General features: G+C 36.7%; 2 protein-coding genes across 2 annotated transcripts; both read left to right on the top strand.

Annotated features, from left to right (window-relative positions):
* The first annotated feature begins 5358 nt into the window (after positions 1-5358).
* Positions 5359-20647, top strand: LOC149161312 (uncharacterized). The gene is made up of 11 exons (XM_089436929.1): positions 5359-5456; positions 5589-6760; positions 12450-12623; positions 13461-13629; positions 13991-14052; positions 14209-14336; positions 17422-17611; positions 18449-18617; positions 18978-19039; positions 19196-19323; positions 20503-20647. The coding sequence occupies exons 2-11, from the start codon at positions 5699-5701 to the stop codon at positions 20510-20512; spliced, it is 2154 nt and encodes a 717-aa protein (XP_089293055.1). The 5' UTR covers positions 5359-5456; positions 5589-5698; the 3' UTR covers positions 20513-20647.
* On the top strand, positions 7579-12161 carry LOC149161313 (uncharacterized). Its single transcript, XM_089437607.1, is given in 5 exon segments — positions 7579-7587; positions 7795-10191; positions 10193-10810; positions 11027-11145; positions 12143-12161. Coding segments are annotated over 3 exon segments (3021 nt in total). The 3' UTR covers positions 10808-10810; positions 11027-11145; positions 12143-12161.
* Positions 20648-22956: the final 2309 nt, after the last annotated feature.

Below are 22956 nucleotides of genomic sequence, written 5' to 3'. Positions count from 1 at the left end.
GTTATAATCACGTTTTTTCTCGCAGTAATATAATCTAAATCCTCTAATCTTACAGAAATATGTCATTATTAGCTCAAGGCTGAACTCTTATGGGATTAATACCCTTACTTACCGGATTTTATTTTAAAATACTCGTTTATCTAACTTACTTGCTACATTAACCCAACTACCTTGTTATTTACTACGCTAAGCGCATGAAATAACTCCATTCTTTCAAACAATTCTATCTCTTTATTTATCCTATAAACTATTTATAACAACATTCTTTAACCCTACCTTATACCTTTATAAAAAGATTTAATTATCATTATAAATCTCCATCAACAATTATATTTTTATAATATCTTTCCTCAATGATCTTATTACCTTGAAATAAAAATTAAAAACTATCCTAATCCCTAAATATAAACCTTTCCCTTTCCCTAGAATGGAAAATGGTCCTTCGCACTCTTATAACCCCTAAAAACATATTCTTTTAAAATATATAGCTATCTCAATTATCACTCCCTTTTAAAAAACACCCTAACATCATATTCACCACTTTTAAAGATTCTCTGCAAAGATTCACCACTTTCGAGGATTCCTTGGGATTGGACTATTCGACATACATAACAAACAACTAAAATGGTCCAATATCAATCAAAATATCCACAATATGACATATTCCATAAATAACTAACACCCCTGAAAAAAAAAACACTTTCCTTTTAAACACACCGAGATTTGCAATGTTTAAATACATTGTAAACTAGTCTGACCCCTAACCAGAGTTTGATAAAAATCTCCTAATATTATTAAATTTATTTAAAAAAATAAAATAAAAAATATCTCTATTTTATAATAACTTAATTAACATTTGACCAACTGAAAATTTCGATCACATGATGTTCCATTCCCGAACCTCGTCCCCCCAAAAGAGGGATTTCTATCACGAGCTGTCTGATTGTCAATAACTAGCATTTGCACCACATGTTGCAAAGGAAACGTCGTAAGGCAATGGCATAATAAATAATTGCGTAGAAGAAAAAGTCAAAATTTTATGCAATTTTGTTTCTTTATTAGTTTTTATTTTTATGTTATGTTTTAAGGGGACCTGGGATTTAAGGTTTGATTCATGAGCCTATTTAATGTAGAACTTCATTTCTCTGTATGTATGTATATATGTATATGCTAATACTCTTCTGATAAGGTAAAAGGTGAAGCAAATATATCATACATTTTCTCCATTTATTATAGAGCTCTTGAGCTTATATTTGGAGCCACTGAGTATACTTCTGCTATTGATATTTGGTCCATGGGTTGAGTTGTGTCTTGGTTGAGCTACTTCTTGGTCAGGTAAGTGGGTTTTCAGCTTCAGAGTACAGTCTTACCTCTGCATATCATGCATGAATACCGAATTTGCAGTTTGTAATATTCTCAATGACATCATTCTTACATATATTTGAAGAAATTTTACCAAATTTGTACCAAAAGACGGTGTAGCATGCTGATCATTCTCACCACGCAGAAAACTTGCAATCGTGTTTGTGTGTTATATCAAGTAAGGTATTATAGGCACACACAGATTTCTGATTTTCCTTTTCCCTTTACAGGCTCTCTTAAGCTCCCACCACGATCAGATTTCATCCTTAGCTATCACTACCCAGTCTGTGGGGTGGCCCAAAAGGTCTTTTGATCATTAGTGTGAAAGCTACATACAGTTTGACAAAGATACGTAAATTACTGTTATCAAACTCTGGGAATTTAGGATTTTATTTTTTATGCAGTTGGAAAGGTTTCTTTGTGAATGTTCAGTAATATGGTTAAACTATTAATAGTCATACTTCAAAAAATCACTTCTGAACGGTCCAAGTAGTGACCTACTAAATCAGGAATAAAAGGCCCAATTCAACTTCAATTCAACATCAATGCATGAATAACTAAACTGTTGCAGTAAGTTATGTAAGCCCAAATCTAAACCAATTATTTTCTCTGTACGTGTTATGCATAGAGCAATGCTTATTTCTCAGAAATGTCCAACGTTGTTGCAGTAAGTTATGTAAGCCCAATTGTAAATGAATTATTTTCCTTGTATGCGTTATGCATAGAGAAATGCTTATTTCTCATGTCCAGTGAAAGTTTTGGTAGCATTAAAATCTCAATATTTTTGACCTATAATTAGATGAAAAAGTTCATATTAAGTGTCACCATCAATTAAAAAAAAAATATAACTGATTTATGTCTGCCCCTTCATATTTAATTAAGAAATTATAAAAGCAACATTTATTTCTCTACCCTACTTGATTTCCCTTTCATGCCTTTCATTGAAGAAAAGCTAATAGAAAACAAATTGTGAATTACATAAAAGTTCAGTCAAGTTTGCAATCTTGATTTCCTTTTCATACATTTAGATTGAACAAAAGCTGGATAAAATAATTGATAAAACTTTAGCCATATATGTGATCCTGCACTAAAGTTCAGTGAATAATGCAATCCAGAACAGAGTTATCACCATTTGGTTCCTTTTGTGACACCAGTGGAAGTGTCTCTACTTCATGCCAAAACTTCATGACAACAGCTGTTTTTTCTTTGCTTCTAGTACAGGTCCTTTGTCCAAAACGTTTCCATGACCTGTCCCTTAAGCTACCAACGACTTAATTCGAAAGCTACAGCGGTATTCCAAAGCCTTTCCTGCATAGAACAAAGGCAGACATATAAACTAATATAACACAAACATAAATAATGTTGTTATTTGCACAACACTGTGAAGGTATTTACATTTGGCTATAAACAAAGTCAAAAAATCAATAGAGAAAGCACAAAATCATTTCCATTGCATGAACCTGCATGAAATCATTAGCCATCCAAGACGTTTCCTCAAGAACAAAATCCCAATGAGATTTCCTTCGTGGAGGCTCCAGAAAAGGTTTTGAATTAGCAGATTCTGTGTTCTTTCTCAGTCTATAGCCTGCATGTCAGGCAAATTTGGCATTAAAACAATATTTCACGGCATAGCTAACAATGCTGAGATAGAGTAGTCTCCTATAGAACGAATATATTAAATATCTATTAAAAATTTTGAAAGCATTTAACCATAAACCTCTATAATACTTTGATCAATTTGGCCTCTTCCAAAATGATATCTTCATGTGCTCTTTTTGCTGCAGCCGATAAGTTTGAATTCTTCTCCATTTCCAAAGGAAGAGCAACTCCTGGGTATTTACTATTTACTACTCATAATACCAGATAAGATGGTAACTTTTGATTGTGGAAGCATAGACATTTTTTGGAAACTAGATATGCCACTCGCTTGACTCTCAACCTCCTTTTCTAGTACAAAAGAGGAATTTTCATTCCTTTTACATCCTGAATATTTGTGATCTTCGGTGCTAGCGGGTAATCCTTCTTCAGTCTTTATCTTAACAGCAGTGACCCCTAAAAGTTTATCTTCATACATAGAATTGGCTCTGCTCCTCGTATGCAAATCCTTATAATGTGATGAAGATGTTTCCTTTGTATTGTCCAAACTTGTACTTTCTAGTAACCTCTCAGACATTGAATGTTTCTTACAGGCACATTCATTAAAGTCAGGTTTCTCATGTGTATGAGATGAATTAGTTCCTGATATGTTCAGTTTGCCAACATCAACTGCAGTTGTGGATGAACGATGTTGACTATTTTCCTGTTCAACATGTACATTCTCCTCATCTTCAATCAACCATCATACCTCCTATTCAGACTTGGTTCCAATACAATAGCATTCTGGACAAATTTATCTATACCCACTTTATCATTTTCTTGGCATGAAGTTTGATATGTCTCTTCACTAACCACCATCGATGCTGCAGCATTTCTTGGAACTGCGTCTTGAGCCACATTGACCTCTTTAGGATGCTGATGGCTTTGGATATTGTCAAAACTTATATCAACCTTAATGCCAATATGATTTCCTTCATTGTGGATACATGGTAGCATCCCTATGAGTGTCCTGCCTCTGTATCCCACCTAAATCAGTTCCCAAATGGTTTTCATGCATAAGTGCTTCTCGCATTCCATTCTTATTGAAGGGCGTGGACTTTGAAATATTGGTTGATGAAATATTACAATTTTTGTCTGCATGTATCTCAACCTCTGTATCTTTGAATTCTCCAAGGCCTTTTAAACCAGTGGGAAAATTTAGAGATCTATCACTAATAATGACTTTAACATTATCGTTTATTGAGGAGTGTCCAGTATAACGATTTGATTTATGCTTATTTCTTCTTGCATATAGCCTTTAGCTCCCATGCGTACACCCCCCCCCCTAAGTATTTTGATTCTTTTAAATGTGTTTGAATCCGACTTCCATCCAGCTGTGATGTCTGCTTTCCTGTGCAACATGTCCTTTCCCATCACAACATGATGTGATTCTTTCATCATCCACGACTTCTGTATCACCAACAAAATTGCCTGCTGCGTTTAATTAGTTGCCAAGAAAAGTCCCAGGTCTTCTATTGCTTTCGGCAAAATCTCCAATCGGTAAGGCATTCAAAGAAAAGCTACCTTTTGATTCACTGCAAAGTATCATTGAATGATTTATTGGCTACCATAAGAGTTTATGTAAGTAAGTATTGGTTGTGCTCCATCACAAAAGCAGAGATTTTGCAAATTCGTAGAGACAATAAAAACAAAGCTAAGCAGGTGATAAGCCTGAAGAAAACCTTGTTAGGTACTACTCAGCCAGTGGATCCATCGGTGATGGAGACAGAAAACCAATAGAGTTTGTCTCTCCAAATTTGAAATCCGAAACCAATAGAGTTTGTCTCTCCAAATTTGAAATCCGAAAATTTTCCTCTTGAAAAGAATAAAACAAGATGTAAGCTACAGCAAAGCAAATAACCCTCACTAAGCATGGACTGTAAATTCAAGGGAAATGAATAAGAGATGAGACCTTCTCTAGTGATTCCATCTCCCGCCTCCGTTCTTCACGAACAAAAAACTCCTACCTGATTTCATGGTAATCATTTCTCTAGTGGATCAGTGAATAGAACAACACCGTTAAAAGAAAGCTTTGGGACCATAAAAATGGTATACAAGCAAAATTACTGCTCACGAAGGGAAACCGAAGCTGTGGCGCTTGTATGAACAGTGGCGGGAGATGTGGTTATAATATGTCAGAACCAACTAAAACGTTTATTTGCTATTGTCCCGATGGCACCTCGCATACAGAGATATGCCCACCCATAGCATTGCTACTTTTCCTGAACCCCTTCTCCCAATTCGATTACGAGACCCAATGCTTAAATTATCACAATCTATAAAAATGTTTTAAATGTTCCCTCCATTCTGCACTCTTGAACCCATGGACATATGTGTATGTGTTTCCCTATATTGTCAAGTATTTCCCCTCTTTGCAAAAACTATCGATTTTGCTTTTACTCATAATAGTTGTTATGACCGCGTTGCAGGTCATAAAAACCGGCCCGCCATTGTAATAGGTAAATATAATTCTTCCTAGTATTCGGTATCTCCACGGTGATTTAGTACTGAATTTGTATCTTTCTTTTCATTATTTTATTCGGCGTTGGACACAGGATCACATTCATATCTATCTGCTCGTGTCACCACAGGTTGCTCCACTGGAGGAATTGCTTTGGTAGCAATAGCGGTACTGTTATTAGGGTATTGTCTGAAAAAAAGAAAAAGTTCTAGGAATTTCTGCAAATATGAGAGAAAGGACATGGAAGCGTGTGTGCTTGGGCGCGAGACAGGCGATTTGCCAATATTCTCTTACGAAGCACTTCGCCAGTCAACAAATTGCTTCCACGAGGAGAACGAAATTGGTGTTGGAGGGCTCGGGTCGGTCTATCTGGGTAAGCTTAGCGACGGAAGAACTGTGGCGGTAAAGAGACTTTCTCATGATAACTCCAAGAGGGTCGATCAGTTCGATCAGTTCATCAATGAGGTTAAGATTTTTTCGACTTTGAATCATCCACACATTGTCTGGCTTTATGGCTGCACCCCTGCACACAGCCCACAGCTGCTGCTCGTATACGAATTTTCCCCAAACAGAACCCTAGTTGATCATCTTCATGGCGATCGCAAAGACCCCAAGGGATTACCATGGAATACTCGCTTTAATATTGTTGTTCAAACTGCGCAGGCCTTGGATTTTCTTCACAGTGTTCATCCGCCTATATTGCACAGAGATGTGAAATCCTCAAACATTCTCTTGGGAGAAAATTTTATTGCCAAAGTGGCTGATTTTGGGCTTTGCAGACTTGTGCCTGTAGATGCCTCACATGTCACCACTTCTCCACAGGGCACACCAGGCTACCTTGATCCAGTGTATTATCAGTGCTATCAGCTGACAGAGAAATCCGATATGTACAGCTTCGGGGTCGTTTTGGTGGAGATCATTTCTGCCAGATTAGCAGTGGACACCAATCGGAAGACCAGGGAAATCAACCTTGCTACCATGGCAATAGCTAAGATTCAAGAAGGGGCTTTGCATGAGCTTGTGGATCCGCAGCTCAATATCGAAAAGAACCATGAGGCGAAGGCCATGGTATGTGCCGTTTCCGAATTAGCGTTCAGATGCCTGGCGTCAGAAAGAGATGACAGACCACACATGGAGCAAGTTGTTACTGAGCTTGAGGAAATCAGACATTTGTGTGTTGGCAGTTCAAATGGTCCAGGTGAATTAGAGGAAGGATACCTTTCCAACATCAAACAGCTGAGCACAGCGCCAATATCTCCCACCTCTGTTGAAGACACGTGGCGCACGAAGCTTCACTCCCAGGCAGTGCATAATTTCTCCCTTGGAACTTCGTATGCATAGTGTTTAATTTGCAGTTTTCAGATTTGGCGCACCAGAAGCTTCACTCCCAAGCAGTGCATAATTTCTTCCTTGGAACTTTGTATGCATAGTGTTTAATTTGCAGTTTTCAGATTTGCTCCAGAATCTGGCTTTCTGACCTTAACCCAGGATGTAAAAAGACCACAGGTAATTAACATTCCCGTCTAGCTGGACTGTATAATGGCCGGGAGGCATAACCGCATGCTATTAAGGTAGGGCAGAGAATAATGAGATTTGAATAACTGGGTATATTAGAAATTGAACCAAACCTGTTTCATATTACATGTTGTTGGAGGAAATTTTTGTAGGATAGAAATATGGAGCCTCCCAATGTTATAATATAAACAACATTTGTTTGTATTTACATAAAAGTTTGGTCAAGTTTGCAATCACTGCTACCTGAGCTCTGCTTGAGTCATGTATCTCAACCTCTGTATCTTTGACTTCTCCAAGGCCCTTTAAACCAGTGGGCAAAGACCATTTACGTTGGTGTCACCATCAATTAAAAAAAATTATAACTGATTTATGTCGCCCCTTTCATATTTAATTCATATTTAATTAAGAAATTATAAAAGAAACATTTATCACCATTTGGTTCCTTTTGTGACACCAGTGGACTACTACCCTGCTGCAAAGGAGACATCACCCCTGCATGAGAGTGTCTCTACTTCATGCCAAAACTTCATGAATTTTATTGAAGACAAATGAGGAGATACTGTGGCAGAAACAGAGAGGAAGGTTTTGAATATTTTATCAGATTAATGGGTGATGTAGTGCGCTGAAGGGTCATACTTGTTCTTGAATTAAAAAGGAAATTTAAGCTTCATAAACTACAATAATATCTGCACCTATTCAGAGAATACAGGACAAGCTATATATGCTAAGATTCAAGATGGGCATGGGGGCTGTGAAATTTCTTATGTGGAATTAGGCAAAATCGCTTTAGCAGAACATAAAATTGCTATTGGAGAAATTAGGAGGGCTTCAATTATAGCCAAGGTTCCTACAATACCACATATTCCTACAATACCATGCTAGAAATCCTCGGAAGAGCCCGCATGGTGAAGGAGATGGCACGCGTTTTAGATTTGATGCAAAAGCAACGCTGTAGGCTTAATTCCCAGACCTATTTAATAATTCTCCGCAACCTCGGAATAGCAGGTGGTTTGGAGCAAATTCCTTCAGCCCTGGAAAAGATGAAGAAATCTGGGCTTATGCTTAGTGACTTTGCTTACAATGGTCTTATAGGATTACTAATCAAATCAGGATTTCGGAAAGAAGCCGTGGTGGTGTACAGGAAGATGATTTCGGAAGGATTGTTGCCAAGCCTAAAATGTTATTCTGTACTAATGGGTGCCTGCGGAGAAATGGGAGATACAGGACAAGTGATGGGACTTCTGGCTGAAATGCGAAAATTTGGCTTGAGACCCAATGTGTACACCTTCACACTCTGCATAAAGATACACGGGAGAGCTGGCAAGGTCGATGAAGCATGGGGCCTGTGGAGACAAATGAAGGAGGAGGGCTGCAAACCGGATGTTGTGTTGTTCACCACATTAATGGATGCTCTCTGTAATGCAGGTAGATTGGATGAGGCGACAGCATTACTGAAAGAGATGAGAAGCAACAAATGTAGTCCTGATTCTATCACATACAATACTTTGATAGATAAATATGGGGATTGTGGCCTTGTCGATGCTGCATGGGAGCTTTGGAAGGAGATGATAGCTGATGGATGTGCTCCAACTGTAGTTACCTTTACTACTATTATCAACGCCCTATGCACATGTGGAAATACTGATGAGGCACTTGCAGTGTTGGATGAAATGGTGGAGAGAGGGAGTTCTCCCAATCTGTATACTTACAATTCGTTGATTGGAGGTCTTCTTAAGAATAACAGGTTGGAGGATGCACAGAAGTTTTTTCAGGTTATGCACAATAAAGGGTGTGATCCAACATCTTTAACCTACAGCTTATTCATCGATTATCATGGAAAGAATGGTGAGGCTGATGAAGCATATGACGTGTTTCTGCAGATGAAGAAAAAAGGAATTTCTCCAAATGTTGTTTCCTTCAATGTTTGTATAGATAGCCTCGGGAGGGTAGGAAGGATTAAAGAAGTGAATGAACTTTTTGAAGAAATGAAACGGACAGGTCTGTCCCCTGATGTAATCACGTATAATATCATGATATGCTGCTATGCCAAGGCAGGAAAAGTGGATGAAGCTATTGGGATGACCTTGAAGATGATAGAAAGTGGGTGTGAACCAGACACTGTCACTAACAATACTTTGATTGATATTCTTTACAAGGAAGACAGAACAGATGAGGCATGGGAGATGTTTCACAAAATGCAGCAGGTGAATCTTCCCCCCACTGTTATAACATATAATATTCTGGTAGATGGGCTTGGCAAAGATGGCAAGGTTAAGGAAGCAATAGAGTTATTTCAACGAATGAGGGAAAAGGGATGCCCACCAAATGTTATTACACACAATTCAATGTTGAATGGTCTCTGTAAGAATAAAGAGGTAGATATGGCTTTCAAGATAATGCAAGAGATGACAGAAAATGGGTGTTACCCTGATGAGATAACTTACAACATACTAATTGATGGTTTCATAAAAACAAATAGAATTGATGAAGCTTGCCAGCTCTTTGAAGATATGAAAAACAAATTTTCTCCAAACCTTGTAACTATGGGTACTGTTTTGCCAGGGCTTGCAAAAGCTGGGCAAATGGATTATGCTTTGAGAGTGTTCAAGGAGTTCTATGATGTGATGGGACTGCTTCCCGATGATGTTGCTTGTGCAGCCCTAATTGATGGCCTGGGCAGAGTGGGCAGGTTGGATGAGGCAATCTTGACCTATGAAGAAATGTTGGCTAAGGGTGGTAGTCAATACATATATGTGGTACGCTCTCTCATCAAATCCCTATGCAAAGCAGGAAGAGTGTTTGACGCTCACAGAGTATTTGAAGAATCAAAAGATCGAGGCGTTGCTCTTGACACTATTGCTTACAATACTCTTATTGATTGGTTATGTAAAGCCGACCATATGCATATTGCCTGGGATCTTTTCAAACAGATGAAGAAGTCAGGTTGTAATCCAAATGTTTACACTTACAACGCCTTCTTTGATGCTCTTGGAAAGGCTGGAAAGATGGATGATGCTTTCAAGCTTCTTGATGAGATGCGTGCTAGAGGATGCAAGATGAATACAGTAAACTACAACACCCTCATATCAGGTCTTGTGATGGCCGGTAGAGTGGATGAAGCCATAGATTTGTATGGTCATATGGTGAAGAGGGGATATCTTCTCTCCCCATCTACTTATGGTCCTCTTATTGATGGACTTGGTAAGGCAGGAAGAGTATTCTGAGGCCAATCACTTCTTTCAAGAAATGATTGAAAATGGGTGCAGGCCTAATTGTGCAGTTTACAATATTCTCATGAACGCCTTTGGGAAGGTAGGGGATGTAGATGAAGCTTGTCAGCTTTTCGAGAGAATGGTAGCAGAGGGCATAAAACCTGATGTAAAATCATACACTATTCTCATAGGCAGTCTTTGTATGGTTGATAGGGTAGATGAGGTTTTTCATTTCTTTGTAGAACTGAAGTCTAGTGGCTTGAAGCCTGATACAATCGTGTATAATATCATCATTGATGGACTGGGCACAGCTGAAAAGTTGGAGGAAGCATTTAAAGTTTTTGAGGAAATGAAGAACAGTGGTTCTATCCCAAACTTGTTTGCTTACAATTCCTTGATAGGTCACCTTGGAAAGGTTGGTATGATGGAGGAAGCAGGTGAGGTATATGCAGAACTCCTTTCTAGGGGTTATGAACCAAATGTTGCTACCTACAATGCACTAATTCGCACGTTTAGCATAGCAGGCAGAGTGGATCGTGCATATGCAATCTTTGAAGAGATGATGGCCAGCGGTTGTGAGCCAAATCCATTAACATATTCCAATCTACCAAATGAGTTTTGAAAGGTGACGAGGATGTTTTTATTTTTTCTCACTTTGATGCATTCTGGGTTTCCATCTATAGAGAACAATATATGATTATCCTTAAGATTATTGGTCTTTTCTTCTACTGTGAAACAATTACATACCAAAATTGATTCTCAAAAGACTGGATCCTTTTATTTCTGGATCTCTCTGTTGTTTGTTGTTTTAACAGTTTCTTTCCTTGTTATCAAATTTCAGTGTTGGTGATGGTTTAACAGGATTATCAGTATGACTATCGTAAAAATGTTGGCAAATAGAGAAGGTTAAAGCCTTTCAAATAGTGTGGTGATGCAGCATGTATACTCCCTTGAAGAAGGGTAAGTGTATGCTTGATCAATGTATTCGTTCAGATGGGCTGGTAATCATTTTCCTCAAATCTAGACCAAGAGACATTCCTTCCCATACTGTTTACTGTTGCTAAACTCTCATTGCCATTAGAGATTATAGAGACACTACTGTTAATGTGACAGAAAATTGACCTCCAGATTTTTTTGTTGTTGGAGAATTGCTTCACATATTATTGCACAGAACAAAGAGTTACAGCATGCAAATATGGTTTATCTTTTTTCAGGTAATATGGACGGTAATAAACAAAAGGCTCTACCTTTTGAGATTGAATTTCATATAAATTTTGACTGGTAAATGTTATAATTTTGGCCTAGATTTACTTTTCTGACAGTGTAAAACTTGAAACATCACAAAGGGAAGTTAACAGTTCCATGTTCTCATAGTTGGAAACGCTGCATTAGGTGGTTGGAACTTTGCCATATTAAGTCATGTCAAGAATGTTGTCACAGTCCTATGTAAACCTGCAGGAAGCTTATTTCCATGAAGCCATCTAGTACAGTTGCTAACCTCATTGAAGAGCGGAGGACTCTGGGGCATGTGATACGTTGGAAAGGGTGTAGATAGAGGGCTCTTCATAATTTGCTAGTGTGACGACTTGTACAGAACAGCCAGCAGATGATGACAGTACCATGATGACACACAATAAGCATTGAAATAATTGAAATTCTGAACAAACCAAAGAGTAGAGGTGGAAGCCATGGCTGCCAAAGAATAAAGCTAGGGAGATGGTAAAATGTTTTGTTATAAGAATGTCCATTCTTTTGACGATGAAATCATGAAAGGCATTGATCTCTAATTGATCACCATATGGCTGACTAGATTCATCAACAGGGATCCTGTCATAAATTATTTGTTCTTTCTACCTGTGTCTTGTTTCTGCTGTGAATTAGCTTATGTTTTTACATTTTTATCTTCCTGCCACTTTGTATTCAAAACAAAGACTTATTGAAACGTGGGTTGGTATAGGTCTTCAATCTCCTACGAGCATAATCATTGCTTTTGGTGCTCTATCTCCTCGGTAAAAGCCAAAAGGTGGATTTTACTATAGAATACAAATAATCCTATTCTTGTTCACTATGAGGAGGACATACCATTGCTTGGGTCATGGAACAAGGATAACAAGTTTTACTTCTTTTGGAACTTTGCGATAATAATTTCTTTTCTTATTTTTTGGTCTACATATTTATCATTTAATTTGGTACTGCCATATTGATTTTATCATGCTTGTGTCACGACCTTGTCAGTAATTCACAGCAGTGTGACCTGGGTGCAGGTTGCAGGATATATGGGAGAGGAACAACTTGGCACGGCATTGGAGAATGCAGATGTTGTGATCATTCCTGCTGGTGTGCCTCGAAAACCTGGCATGACCCGTGATGATCTCTTCAACATCAATGCAGGGATTGTTAAATCTCTTTGCTCTGCAATTGCAAAATACTGCCCAGAGGTAAGTTGTCATGATTTATGATCTTCTTTGAAGTTTTTGTTTTCATGCGATTTTCTTATTGACTATTTCATAGGAATAAGCATGACGTTCATTGTAAGTTGCTTTGTCGAAGGCTTTGTATGTTTGAGATCTATAGAGATGGCAATATATACAAATACATATTTGCAAGAATCTTTAAGCAAGTTGTTGATCTAGATTTACATATTGTTCTTGTATATAATCAATTCTACTGGAGAGGTTAACGAAGCTTGAAGACTTCTTTGAGTCAAACGAATAGGTGATTGACTCATTATTGACTCTTTATTTAGACAAATTGCAGCTAACTTTTGCCCATAAGAAGGAAATACTAATTGAAATGAACTTAAGAGTAATTAGCTGTGTAGTCCAATGCAAGTTTGCAGCCACTGTTAAAGCCCTGTTATTCTTGTTTCTCCTCTTGTAGTTAGTAACTTAGCTTTTGGACTTTTGAGAAAATTGGCATATGAATATCAATATAAAAAATATCCTTGGTCTTCTATTTAACTGTGCACAAATCCACTTGATCACGAGGTATCCTCTATAACATTATATATTACATACAATCAGTATGTACTACCATTAGTGTGGCAAGTTAATAGATAAAGAAGTATGTTTCACAATTATTTGTTTTGTTCATGTACTGGTGTGTGTGTACAGTATGTATAGTATATTGTTACATATTATATAGATAGAGATATGGAGAGGGGGGAGAGTGTACTGGATAATGTTTTCCTTCTATCAGGAATGGTATATTTGGATTCAAGAAATCATCTAGAATTGGTTTTTATGGCATTGCTGAGGACTTGATATCCATGGCAGGCAATTGTAAATATGATCAGCAATCCTGTAAATTCTACTGTACCAATAGCTGCTGAGGTTTTTAAGAAGGCAGGGACCTATAATGAAAAGAAACTCTTTGGTGTTACTACTCTTGATGTTGTCCACGCAAAGACGTTCTATGCTTCAAAAGCAGGAGTTCCTGTTGAAGGTATTTAAAATTCTGGCTTGTTATGCTTAGCTACTCTCAAATATTTAGTATTCTGTAAATTATTTTTACTTTTTATAATTTAATCATGAAATATGCATCCTGGGCAAACATGCCAGGCACTTCTCCTCATTTCAAGGATGGTATCATAGGGCTCAAGGCCATCAGAAATATAGTCAGCTCAAGATGTCACTTGAGGGAATTGAACCCGGGTGGGAAGGATAACAGTCTTTGCACACAACCATCTGGGCTAGACCCAATACATGATATGCTGCAGGATCTTACCAACATCATGCTTTTATTAACATTAGATACAATTCTCAGTTTTATGTTTGTTGTTGATGTCATCCTATGATGTCTGCAGAAGTTGATGTTCCTGTTGTAGGTGGACATGCGGGTGTTACAATTCTTCCACTTTTTTCACATGTATATGACTTTGTTGGATCCTCATCTTGAGTTTGTTCTTTACTCTTGGATATTAGAAGATTAATTTATCAAAGATAAAATGAGATCATAATTACCTACCCTTCAATACGGTTAAAAAGGGAACTAACACTTTTTTGTTTTGATAAATTTTTTTAGGCAACACCAAAGCCAAACTCTGTATTGTCTGAGGAGGACATTAAAGCCTTGACAAAGCGCACACAGGATGGAGGAACTGAAGTTGTTGAAGCAAAAGCAGGGAAAGGTTCAGCCACACTGTCTATGGCGTAAGTTTATGTTTTGGTCCTCTATAGTGGCTAATATGCATTCATATCTTTTCAATGTTTTTTTATTCTTATGTGACTGTCTAGAGTGCTGAATTTTTCATCTTGATGCAGTAGTTGGAGTCAGATAATCTTATCATGGTGTGTGCTTCATGATTTCATGCTTGGCATGCAACATGATTTCATGCTTGGCATGCAACATGATTTCATGCTTGATAAGTACCTAATCTGAGATTCACTGTCAGTGAGAATATGGCATGAAGGAGCTTCTTTCTCTTTATCTGAATCTTGTACTTCATACATTTGCATGTCTCAAATCTTTTGCCTTAAGCTTAGGTACTTATCCTACATGAAATCATGTAGCATGCATGTCTCAAATCTTTTCCCTTAGGCTTTCTCATTTGTGTGAAACTCAGCGGGTGCTTTTAACCTGTGAGGTTTGACCGATGGATTGTTGCCTTTCATTTACCTTAGTTTGATTGAAATGTTCAGAGTTAATCTAGATTCTGCATGCAAAGATCCTTCCCTAAGAAAAGCCATGAGTCTCTTCAAGGATGTTATTCCTTCTTAAACATAAGATATGTCAAATGGATCCCGCAAAAGTTGTGTGCTTGATGATGGGTAAATCTGGGTATGAGATTTACAAATTTTCACTTACATGTATGCCTGTGGTTGCAATTCACAGATAGGCGCATAGCATCCATTCATTACCTCATCTTGAGCATTTGAGCATGGTTCATGCAAAAAACATTGCTGGTCAGTTAAATCCATTAGTTGAAAACATGGAAGTGAAGAGTAGTGTTGTAGTCTTCTCTATGTTGATGAATGCTTTTTGAGACTTCAAAATGTTTAGACATGCAATTCCTTTTTCATCTTGCTCCTGTGTTCTCAATTTTATTTTTTTCTACTGTTTTTTAAGGCCAAATATAAACCATGGGATATATATTTTTCCTACCGCGTTTTTTTCGTTCTCTGTATGCTGGATCTGTTCTCTCTGTGAACGATAGAGATGTTTTGATCTTAGTTTCAAGGGATCTCCATTGGGATCGATCGTACGACGACCCACTTGGTAGGATCTACTTTTCGTTAGTGTTTTACCTGTTATTAGTTCTTTGATTTTACGTTTCTGATATTGTCCATGGTATGATAATTTATTTATTTTGGTAAGCGCCTATTTTTTTAAAGGAACCAGGCCTTATACCAGGCTTAGACTCCACTGCTATAACCTGTCAAGGTCTCTGGGATTCTTCGAATGTGGAATTTATTCTTTTGGCCACATTTTTGCAGGAAATATGCCTTCCGGGGCTTTTGAACGTGGGTTTGAGCCCTGAAAGCGCAATGATTTAATTTCTTAAACACAACCCAATTCACGTTAATGGTCAACTCAATTCACTTTCATGGTCAGTTTGTAAATGTGTTTGTGCATATTTTGATTGATGAAAAAAAGCACCTAGATATTTATTTCGTGGAAATCCATGGCTGCATCATGTGCACCTACTCGATTAGGGTTTTTAATTTTATGGATCTAGGTGACATTTGGCCCACAATCCATTGAAGCAACGCCCATCGCATTGTCATTCTAAAACGATTGTATTGTACACCGTGAATATTGGATTTGACTATACCTGACATTCTTTGGGCCATTTCAAAAGAGGCAGATATTGAGGGCTACATTATTATTATTTTTGATTGTTTTCTTGTTGGAAAATGTCTTTCTGTTAACATAGTGGGTTTTGCCCTTATTGTAGATGATACAAACATAGAATCTCTATTCCACCAATTTCATGCAGGATTTGCACCTGATCTTGTCTGTTGAATCTCAATATGGTAGTTAACTCCGATGGTGAGATAATGCCGCAACATACTTCTAAGAGGGCACTGAAAGTGCTATGATTTAACTACTTGACAATAATCTGCCTGACATTTATGGCTAGATTGAAATTTGGGCTGTGCTTATTATTATTATTAGCAGTAGTAGTATTTGCTATTGATAGGAGAAGGTTGAAATTGAGGTTGGGCTCACTATTATTGTTTTTGTTTGGTCAAGGCCTTTTGACTGGCGTGGGTGAAACACCTTAATTGCATCTATTCATCAAAGTCACGCATGACTTGCAGATGGGCTCATTTGTGCAAACCTCAATAGCACAGGGGTCATCATTAACAGCACCTCTGCATTATCATTGAACTGGTGTTTATCACGTTAACCCGACTTCATATTTTGGAATGACATGGGCAGCCGCATTATCATGGGAATATGCCTCCTGGGTTTTGAACCTGGGTCATCCTCATGACAAGCACCCTACAACTTGCCACTAAACCACAGCCCAATGGACGAGGTAGTTCATATTTTTTTGATGAAAAGTGCATCTATATTTTTAGCAGAATCCACGGCTGGATCATATGCCTCTGCTTAATAGGACTTTTTGATTTGATGGATCTAAGTGATACTTGGCCTAATGACTACTTAGAAGTTAGAATAGTCTCATTGCATTGTCAATTTGTTATTTTGTGAGGATTGAATTGATGACCCTCTGCATATTGGATTTGCCTCTATATCCAACCTTTTTGGGGTCGTTTAGATTTGCCTCTTTATCCATGAGTAGATTAAATCAAAATAGTCTTCGCAGCGTAAATTAAACTAAAGTTGAATAAACTCCCTAAAGTGGCTTGTGAAATGCTAATTATTTATCACAGAATCACATTTATACCTGGATTGGATAAGACTATACCCTGATTGAAATGTCGTATACCTGGATTGGACAAGATTATACCCTGATTGAAACGTGGGTTGGTATAGGTCTTCAATCTCCTACGAGCATAATCATTGCTTTTGGTGCTCTATCTCCTCGGTAAAAGCCAAAAGGTGGATTTTACTATAGAATACAAATAATCCTATTCTTGTTCACTATGAGGAGGACATACCATTGCTTGGGTCATGGAACAAGGATAACAAGTTTTACTTCTTTTGGAACTTTGCGATAATAATTTCTTTTCTTATTTTTTGGTCTACATATTTATCATTTAATTTGGTATTGCCATATTGATTTTATCATGCTTGTGTCACGACCTTGTCAGTAATTCATAGCAGTGTGACCTGGGTGCAGGTTGCAGGATATATGGGAGAGGAACAACTTGGCACGGCATTGGAGAATGCAGATGTTGTGATCATTCCTGCTGGTGTGCCTCGAAAACCTGGCATGACCCGTGATGATCTCTTCAACATCAATGCAGGGATTGTTAAATCTCTTTGCTCTGCAATTGCAAAATACTGCCCAGAGGTAAGTTGTCATGATTTATGATCTTCTTTGAAGTTTTTGTTTTCATGCGATTTTCTTATTGACTATTTCATAGGAATAAGCATGACGTTCATTGTAAGTTGCTTTGTCGAAGGCTTTGTATGTTTGAGATCTATAGAGATGGCAATATATACAAATACATATTTGCAAGAATCTTTAAGCAAGTTGTTGATCTAGATTTACATACTGTTCTTGTATATAATCAATTCTACTGGAGAGGTTAACGAAGCTTGAAGACTTCTTTGAGTCAAACGAATAGGTGATTGACTCATTATTGACTCTTTATTTAGACAAATTGCAGCTAACTTTTGCCCATAAGAAGGAAATACTAATTGAAATGAACTTAAGAGTAATTAGCTGTGTAGTCCAATGCAAGTTTGCAGCCACTGTTAAAGCCCTGTTATTCTTGTTTCTCCTCTTGTAGTTAGTAACTTAGCTTTTGGACTTTTGAGAAAATTGGCATATGAATATCAATATAAAAAATATCCTTGGTCTTCTATTTAACCGTGCACAAATCCACTTGATCACGAGGTATCCTCTATAACATTATATAGTACATACAATCAGTATGTACTACCATTAGTGTGGCAAGTTAATAGATAAAGAAGTATGTTTCACAATTATTTGTTTTGTTCATGTACTGGTGTGTGTGTACAGTATGTATAGTATATTGTTACATATTATATAGATAGAGATATGGAGAGGGGGGAGAGTGTACTGGATAGTGTTTTCCTTCTATCAGGAATGGTATATTTGGATTCAAGAAATCATCTAGAATTGGTTTTTATGGCATTGCTGAGGACTTGATATCCATGGCAGGCAATTGTAAATATGATCAGCAATCCTGTAAATTCTACTGTACTAATAGCTGCTGAGGTTTTTAAGAAGGCAGGGACCTATAATGAAAAGAAACTCTTTGGTGTTACTACTCTTGATGTTGTCCGCGCAAAGACGTTCTATGCTTCAAAAGCAGGAGTTCCTGTTGAAGGTATTTAAAATTCTGGCTTGTTATGCTTAGCTACTCTCAAATATTTAGTATTCTGTAAAATATTTTTATTTTTTATAATTTAATCATGAAATATGCATCCTGGGCAAACATGCCAGGCACTTCTCCTCATTTCAAGGATGGTATCATAGGGCTCAAGGCCATCAGAAATATAGTCAGCTCAAGATGTCAGTTGAGGGAATTGAACCCGGGTGGGAAGGATAACAGTCTTTGCACACAACCATCTGGGCTAGACCCAATACATGATATGCTGCAGGATCTTACCAACATCATGCTTTTTTAACATTAGATACAATTCTCAGTTTTATGTTTGTTGTTGATGTCATCCTATGCTGTCTGCAGAAGTTGATGTTCCTGTTGTAGGTGGACATGCGGGTGTTACAATTCTTCCACTTTTTTCACATGTATATGACTTTGTTGGATCCTCATCTTGAGTTTGTTCTTTACTCTTGGATATTAGAAGATTAATTTATCAAAGATAAAATGAGATCATAATTACCTACCCTTCAATACAGTTAAAAAGGGAACATACACTTTTTTGTTTTGATAATTTTTTTTAGGCAACACCAAAGCCAAACTCTGTATTGTCTGAGGAGGACATTAAAGCCTTGACAAAGCGCACACAGGATGGAGGAACTGAAGTTGTTGAAGCAAAAGCAGGGAAAGGTTCAGCCACACTGTCTATGGCGTAAGTTTATGTTTTGGTCCTCTATAGTGGCTAATATGCATTCATATCTTTTCAATGTTTTTTTATTCTTATGTGACTGTCTAGAGTGCTGAATTTTTCATCTTGATGCAGTAGTTGGAGTCAGATAATCTTATCATGGTGTGTGCCTCATGATTTCATGCTTGGCATGCAACATGATTTCATGCTTGATAAGTACCTAATCTGAGATTCACTGTCAGTGAGAATATGGCATGAAGGAGCTTCTTTCTCTTTATCTGAATCTTGTACTTCATACATTTGCATGTCTCAAATCTTTTGCCTTAATCTTAGGTACTTATCCTACATGAAATCATGTAGCATGCATGTCTCAAATCTTTTCCCTTAGGCTTTCTCATTTGTGTGAAACTTAGCGGGTGCTTTTAACCTGTGAGGTTTGACCGATGGATTGTTGCCTTTCATTTACCTTAGTTTGATTGAAATGTTCAGAGTTAATCTAGATTCTGGATGGAAATATCCTTCCCTAAGAAAAGCCATGAGTCTCTTCAAGGATGTTATTCCTTCTTAAACATAAGATATGTCAAATGGATCCCGCAAAAGTTGTGTGCTTGATGATGGGTAAATCTGGGTATGAGATTTACAAATTTGCACTTACATGTATGCCTGTGGTTGCAATTCACAGATAGGCGCATAACATCCATTCATTACCTCATCTTGAGCATTTGAGCATGGTTCATGCAAAAAACATTGCTGGTCAGTTAAATCCATTAGTTGAAAACTTGGAAGTGAAGAGTAGTGTTGTAGTCTTCTCTATGTTGATGAATGCTTTTTGAGACTTCAAAATGTTTAGACATGCAATTCCTTTTTCATCTTGCCCCTGTGTTCTCAATTTTTTTTTTGCTACTGTTTTTTAAGGCCAAATATAAACCATGGGATATATATTTTTACCCTGAAGACCTCCAAATCATTTGGAAAAGGAGGTGCTGAAGCAAAAGAGATGGGTTGAATTTGTTGTTTGGATGGACTCTATGGTATGTAATCTTAGTTGGATTTCCAATATACTTTTAAACCATATTTTCATTTTATTTTTTAGTACTATTAGATATTATATCTTACCTCATTTTATGGTTAGCATTGTATAACAAAAACATGCGTTGTGTTATGTAATTAATACTAACATGTAATATCGATTTTTTTTGTCAGAATGCTATAGGTAATGATTGCCAAGACGATGATCCAAATTATGTTCAACATATATCAGGAGATGATGAGGATGAGGATGAGGATGATGGTGGTGAAGGAGGAGATGATGATGATAGTTGCGGTGTTGGTGATGATGTGGATCAGAGTAATGAGGATGGTCAAGATGATCATGAGGATGATCTTGGTGGTGGTAGCTAGGCATGCACATGCATTGTTTTTTATGAAGAAATTATTGTGTAGAATGACATTGTTATGTTTAGATGGGTGTTGTGAATTTACCCTATATCAATGAGACATTTTGATTTTGTAATCATACGATGAGTTTGATTTATGTATGTTGTTAATTTATCGTAACGATATTCATGAAATATTTTGATTTGTTAATCATATTTGAATTTTAGTTGTTTTGATTAAAAATAATACTGATTTTATTAGTATTATCTTGTTATTTTATATATTTTGATTTGTTAATCATATTTGAATTTTAGTTGTTTTGATTAAAAATAATACTGATTTTATTAGTATTATGTTGCTATTTTATACATGTTTTGAAAATTGTTAATGACACATTGTTATTTTTTTGGATGGATGTTGTCAATTTCTCTTAAATTTCTTTACAAATGATTTTGAATTGTGATATCTGCTTTAATGATATTTAGAAACTATCATATATTTCACTATGAATCTATAAAGGGGGTCATATATGTAAAGAAAAATATACTCTATATAAGAAGTCAAATGCGGATGTAACCATGGATGCAAAATTGAAAGTAAAATTGGATGTTAAACTAGGAATTAATACAAAATGCAAACAATTGACATACAACGTGTTTTAAATTAGAAGTGAAAAATTGTGCAATAGTTGACACAAAGAAGGGAACAAAACATGGCATACAAAAGGATATCAAATTGGGCAAAAACAAGGACACATAAATGGGCACCAAATTAGATGCAAAAAAAGACAACAACTAGATGTAAAATAAGATGCAAAGTTGAGCGTTAAAAAGAAACAAAAAACGTTACAAATTAATATGCCAAATGATGATGCAAATAATGGTGTAAATTTGGGATGCAAACTTGGGTGCAAAAAAGGAAAAAAAAAAGATGTAAGAAAAGACATAAAACAAGATGCCAAATGGGGCTGAAAAAAGGTGAAACCAAGGATGCCATATTGGATGTAAAAAATGATTCCTAATCACATGCAAATTTAGGCTCGAACTCAGACACAAAATTATATGCAAATGTGGACACAAAATGAGGCAAAAAAAGATGCAAATTTGGATGGTGAAAACGATGTAAAACTAGACACCAAAAAAATGCAAAATTGGATGAAAAAGTCGGTGTAAATAATGGTGCAACATTGGAGACAAGTAGACACAAAAAAATGGTGCAAAAAGGGGCATAAAATAGCTTAAAATTGGATGCAAAACTTGGTGCAAAAACAAATACAAAAGTAGACGTAAAAAATGGCTCTAAATTGAATGTACCATTAGACACAAAATAAGATGCAAAGGTGGACACAACACATGACTCAACATAAGATGCAAATATAAATGCAAATTTCGATGCTCAAAATGATGTAACATTAGATGCAAGAGATGGTGTTAAAAATGATGCAAAATTGGATGAAACAAATGACGCAAAATATGGTGCAAAATGAGATGGGAAAAATGGAGACAAATCAAACGTAAATGTGGATGTAAAAAATGGTCCAAAAAAAGATGCAAAAATGGGCACAAAAATGGATGCAAAATTTGGTGCTAAATCAAATTCAACACATGGTGCAAAGATAGGCACCAAAGCTGGTGCAAAAATAGAAGCAAAAACTAGTGTAAGACTAGATACAAAACCTGGAGTACGACTAGATGCAAAAACTGACACAAAATGGATGCATAAAAAGACGTTAAATTGGATTCAAAATACAGTGTAAACTTGATGCAAATGATGGTGCAAAAATGGAAGCAAAGAATGACACAAAATAGGAAGAAAAAGAGAATGAAAAATAGATGCAAAAAATGACACAAAACTAGAAGCAAAACCTGTCATAAAATAAGATGCAAATCTTGGTTCAAAATTTGACGCAAAAAATGATGCATAGTTTGGTGTAAAAAATGATGCAAAATCTAGCGTGAAAAGGGATGCAAAATCAGGTGCAAAAAAGGACACTTTAAAAATTGTACAATAGGGCCAGATTTAGCGCCAGGTTGCTCATCACAATTACAAAAAAAATGCACTAAAATCTGGCGCTAAATCTGGCGCAAATCGTTGGTTTTGTTGTAGTGAACTCTTCAAAACATTCATCAACAACAGACAGTTCGCTCTCCAAGCTTTAAGAAATCTTTGATTACAGAAAAATTCAGGTATACACAGCGAGTCTCTAGTGAAAATTCTCAATTAACCAACCCTTAAAACTATACAGAGGGTGGTATATATAGGGCAAAAACTCTCTGCAGA

The sequence above is a fragment of the Pinus tabuliformis genome, chromosome 5_2 (genome assembly GCF_031772625.1).
Source record: "Pinus tabuliformis cultivar Carrire ecotype Pingquan chromosome 5_2, CPIR1, whole genome shotgun sequence".
NCBI classification, from domain to species: Eukaryota; Viridiplantae; Streptophyta; class Pinopsida; order Pinales; family Pinaceae; genus Pinus; species Pinus tabuliformis.
This window is presented reverse-complemented; position numbering and strand designations above follow the sequence as displayed.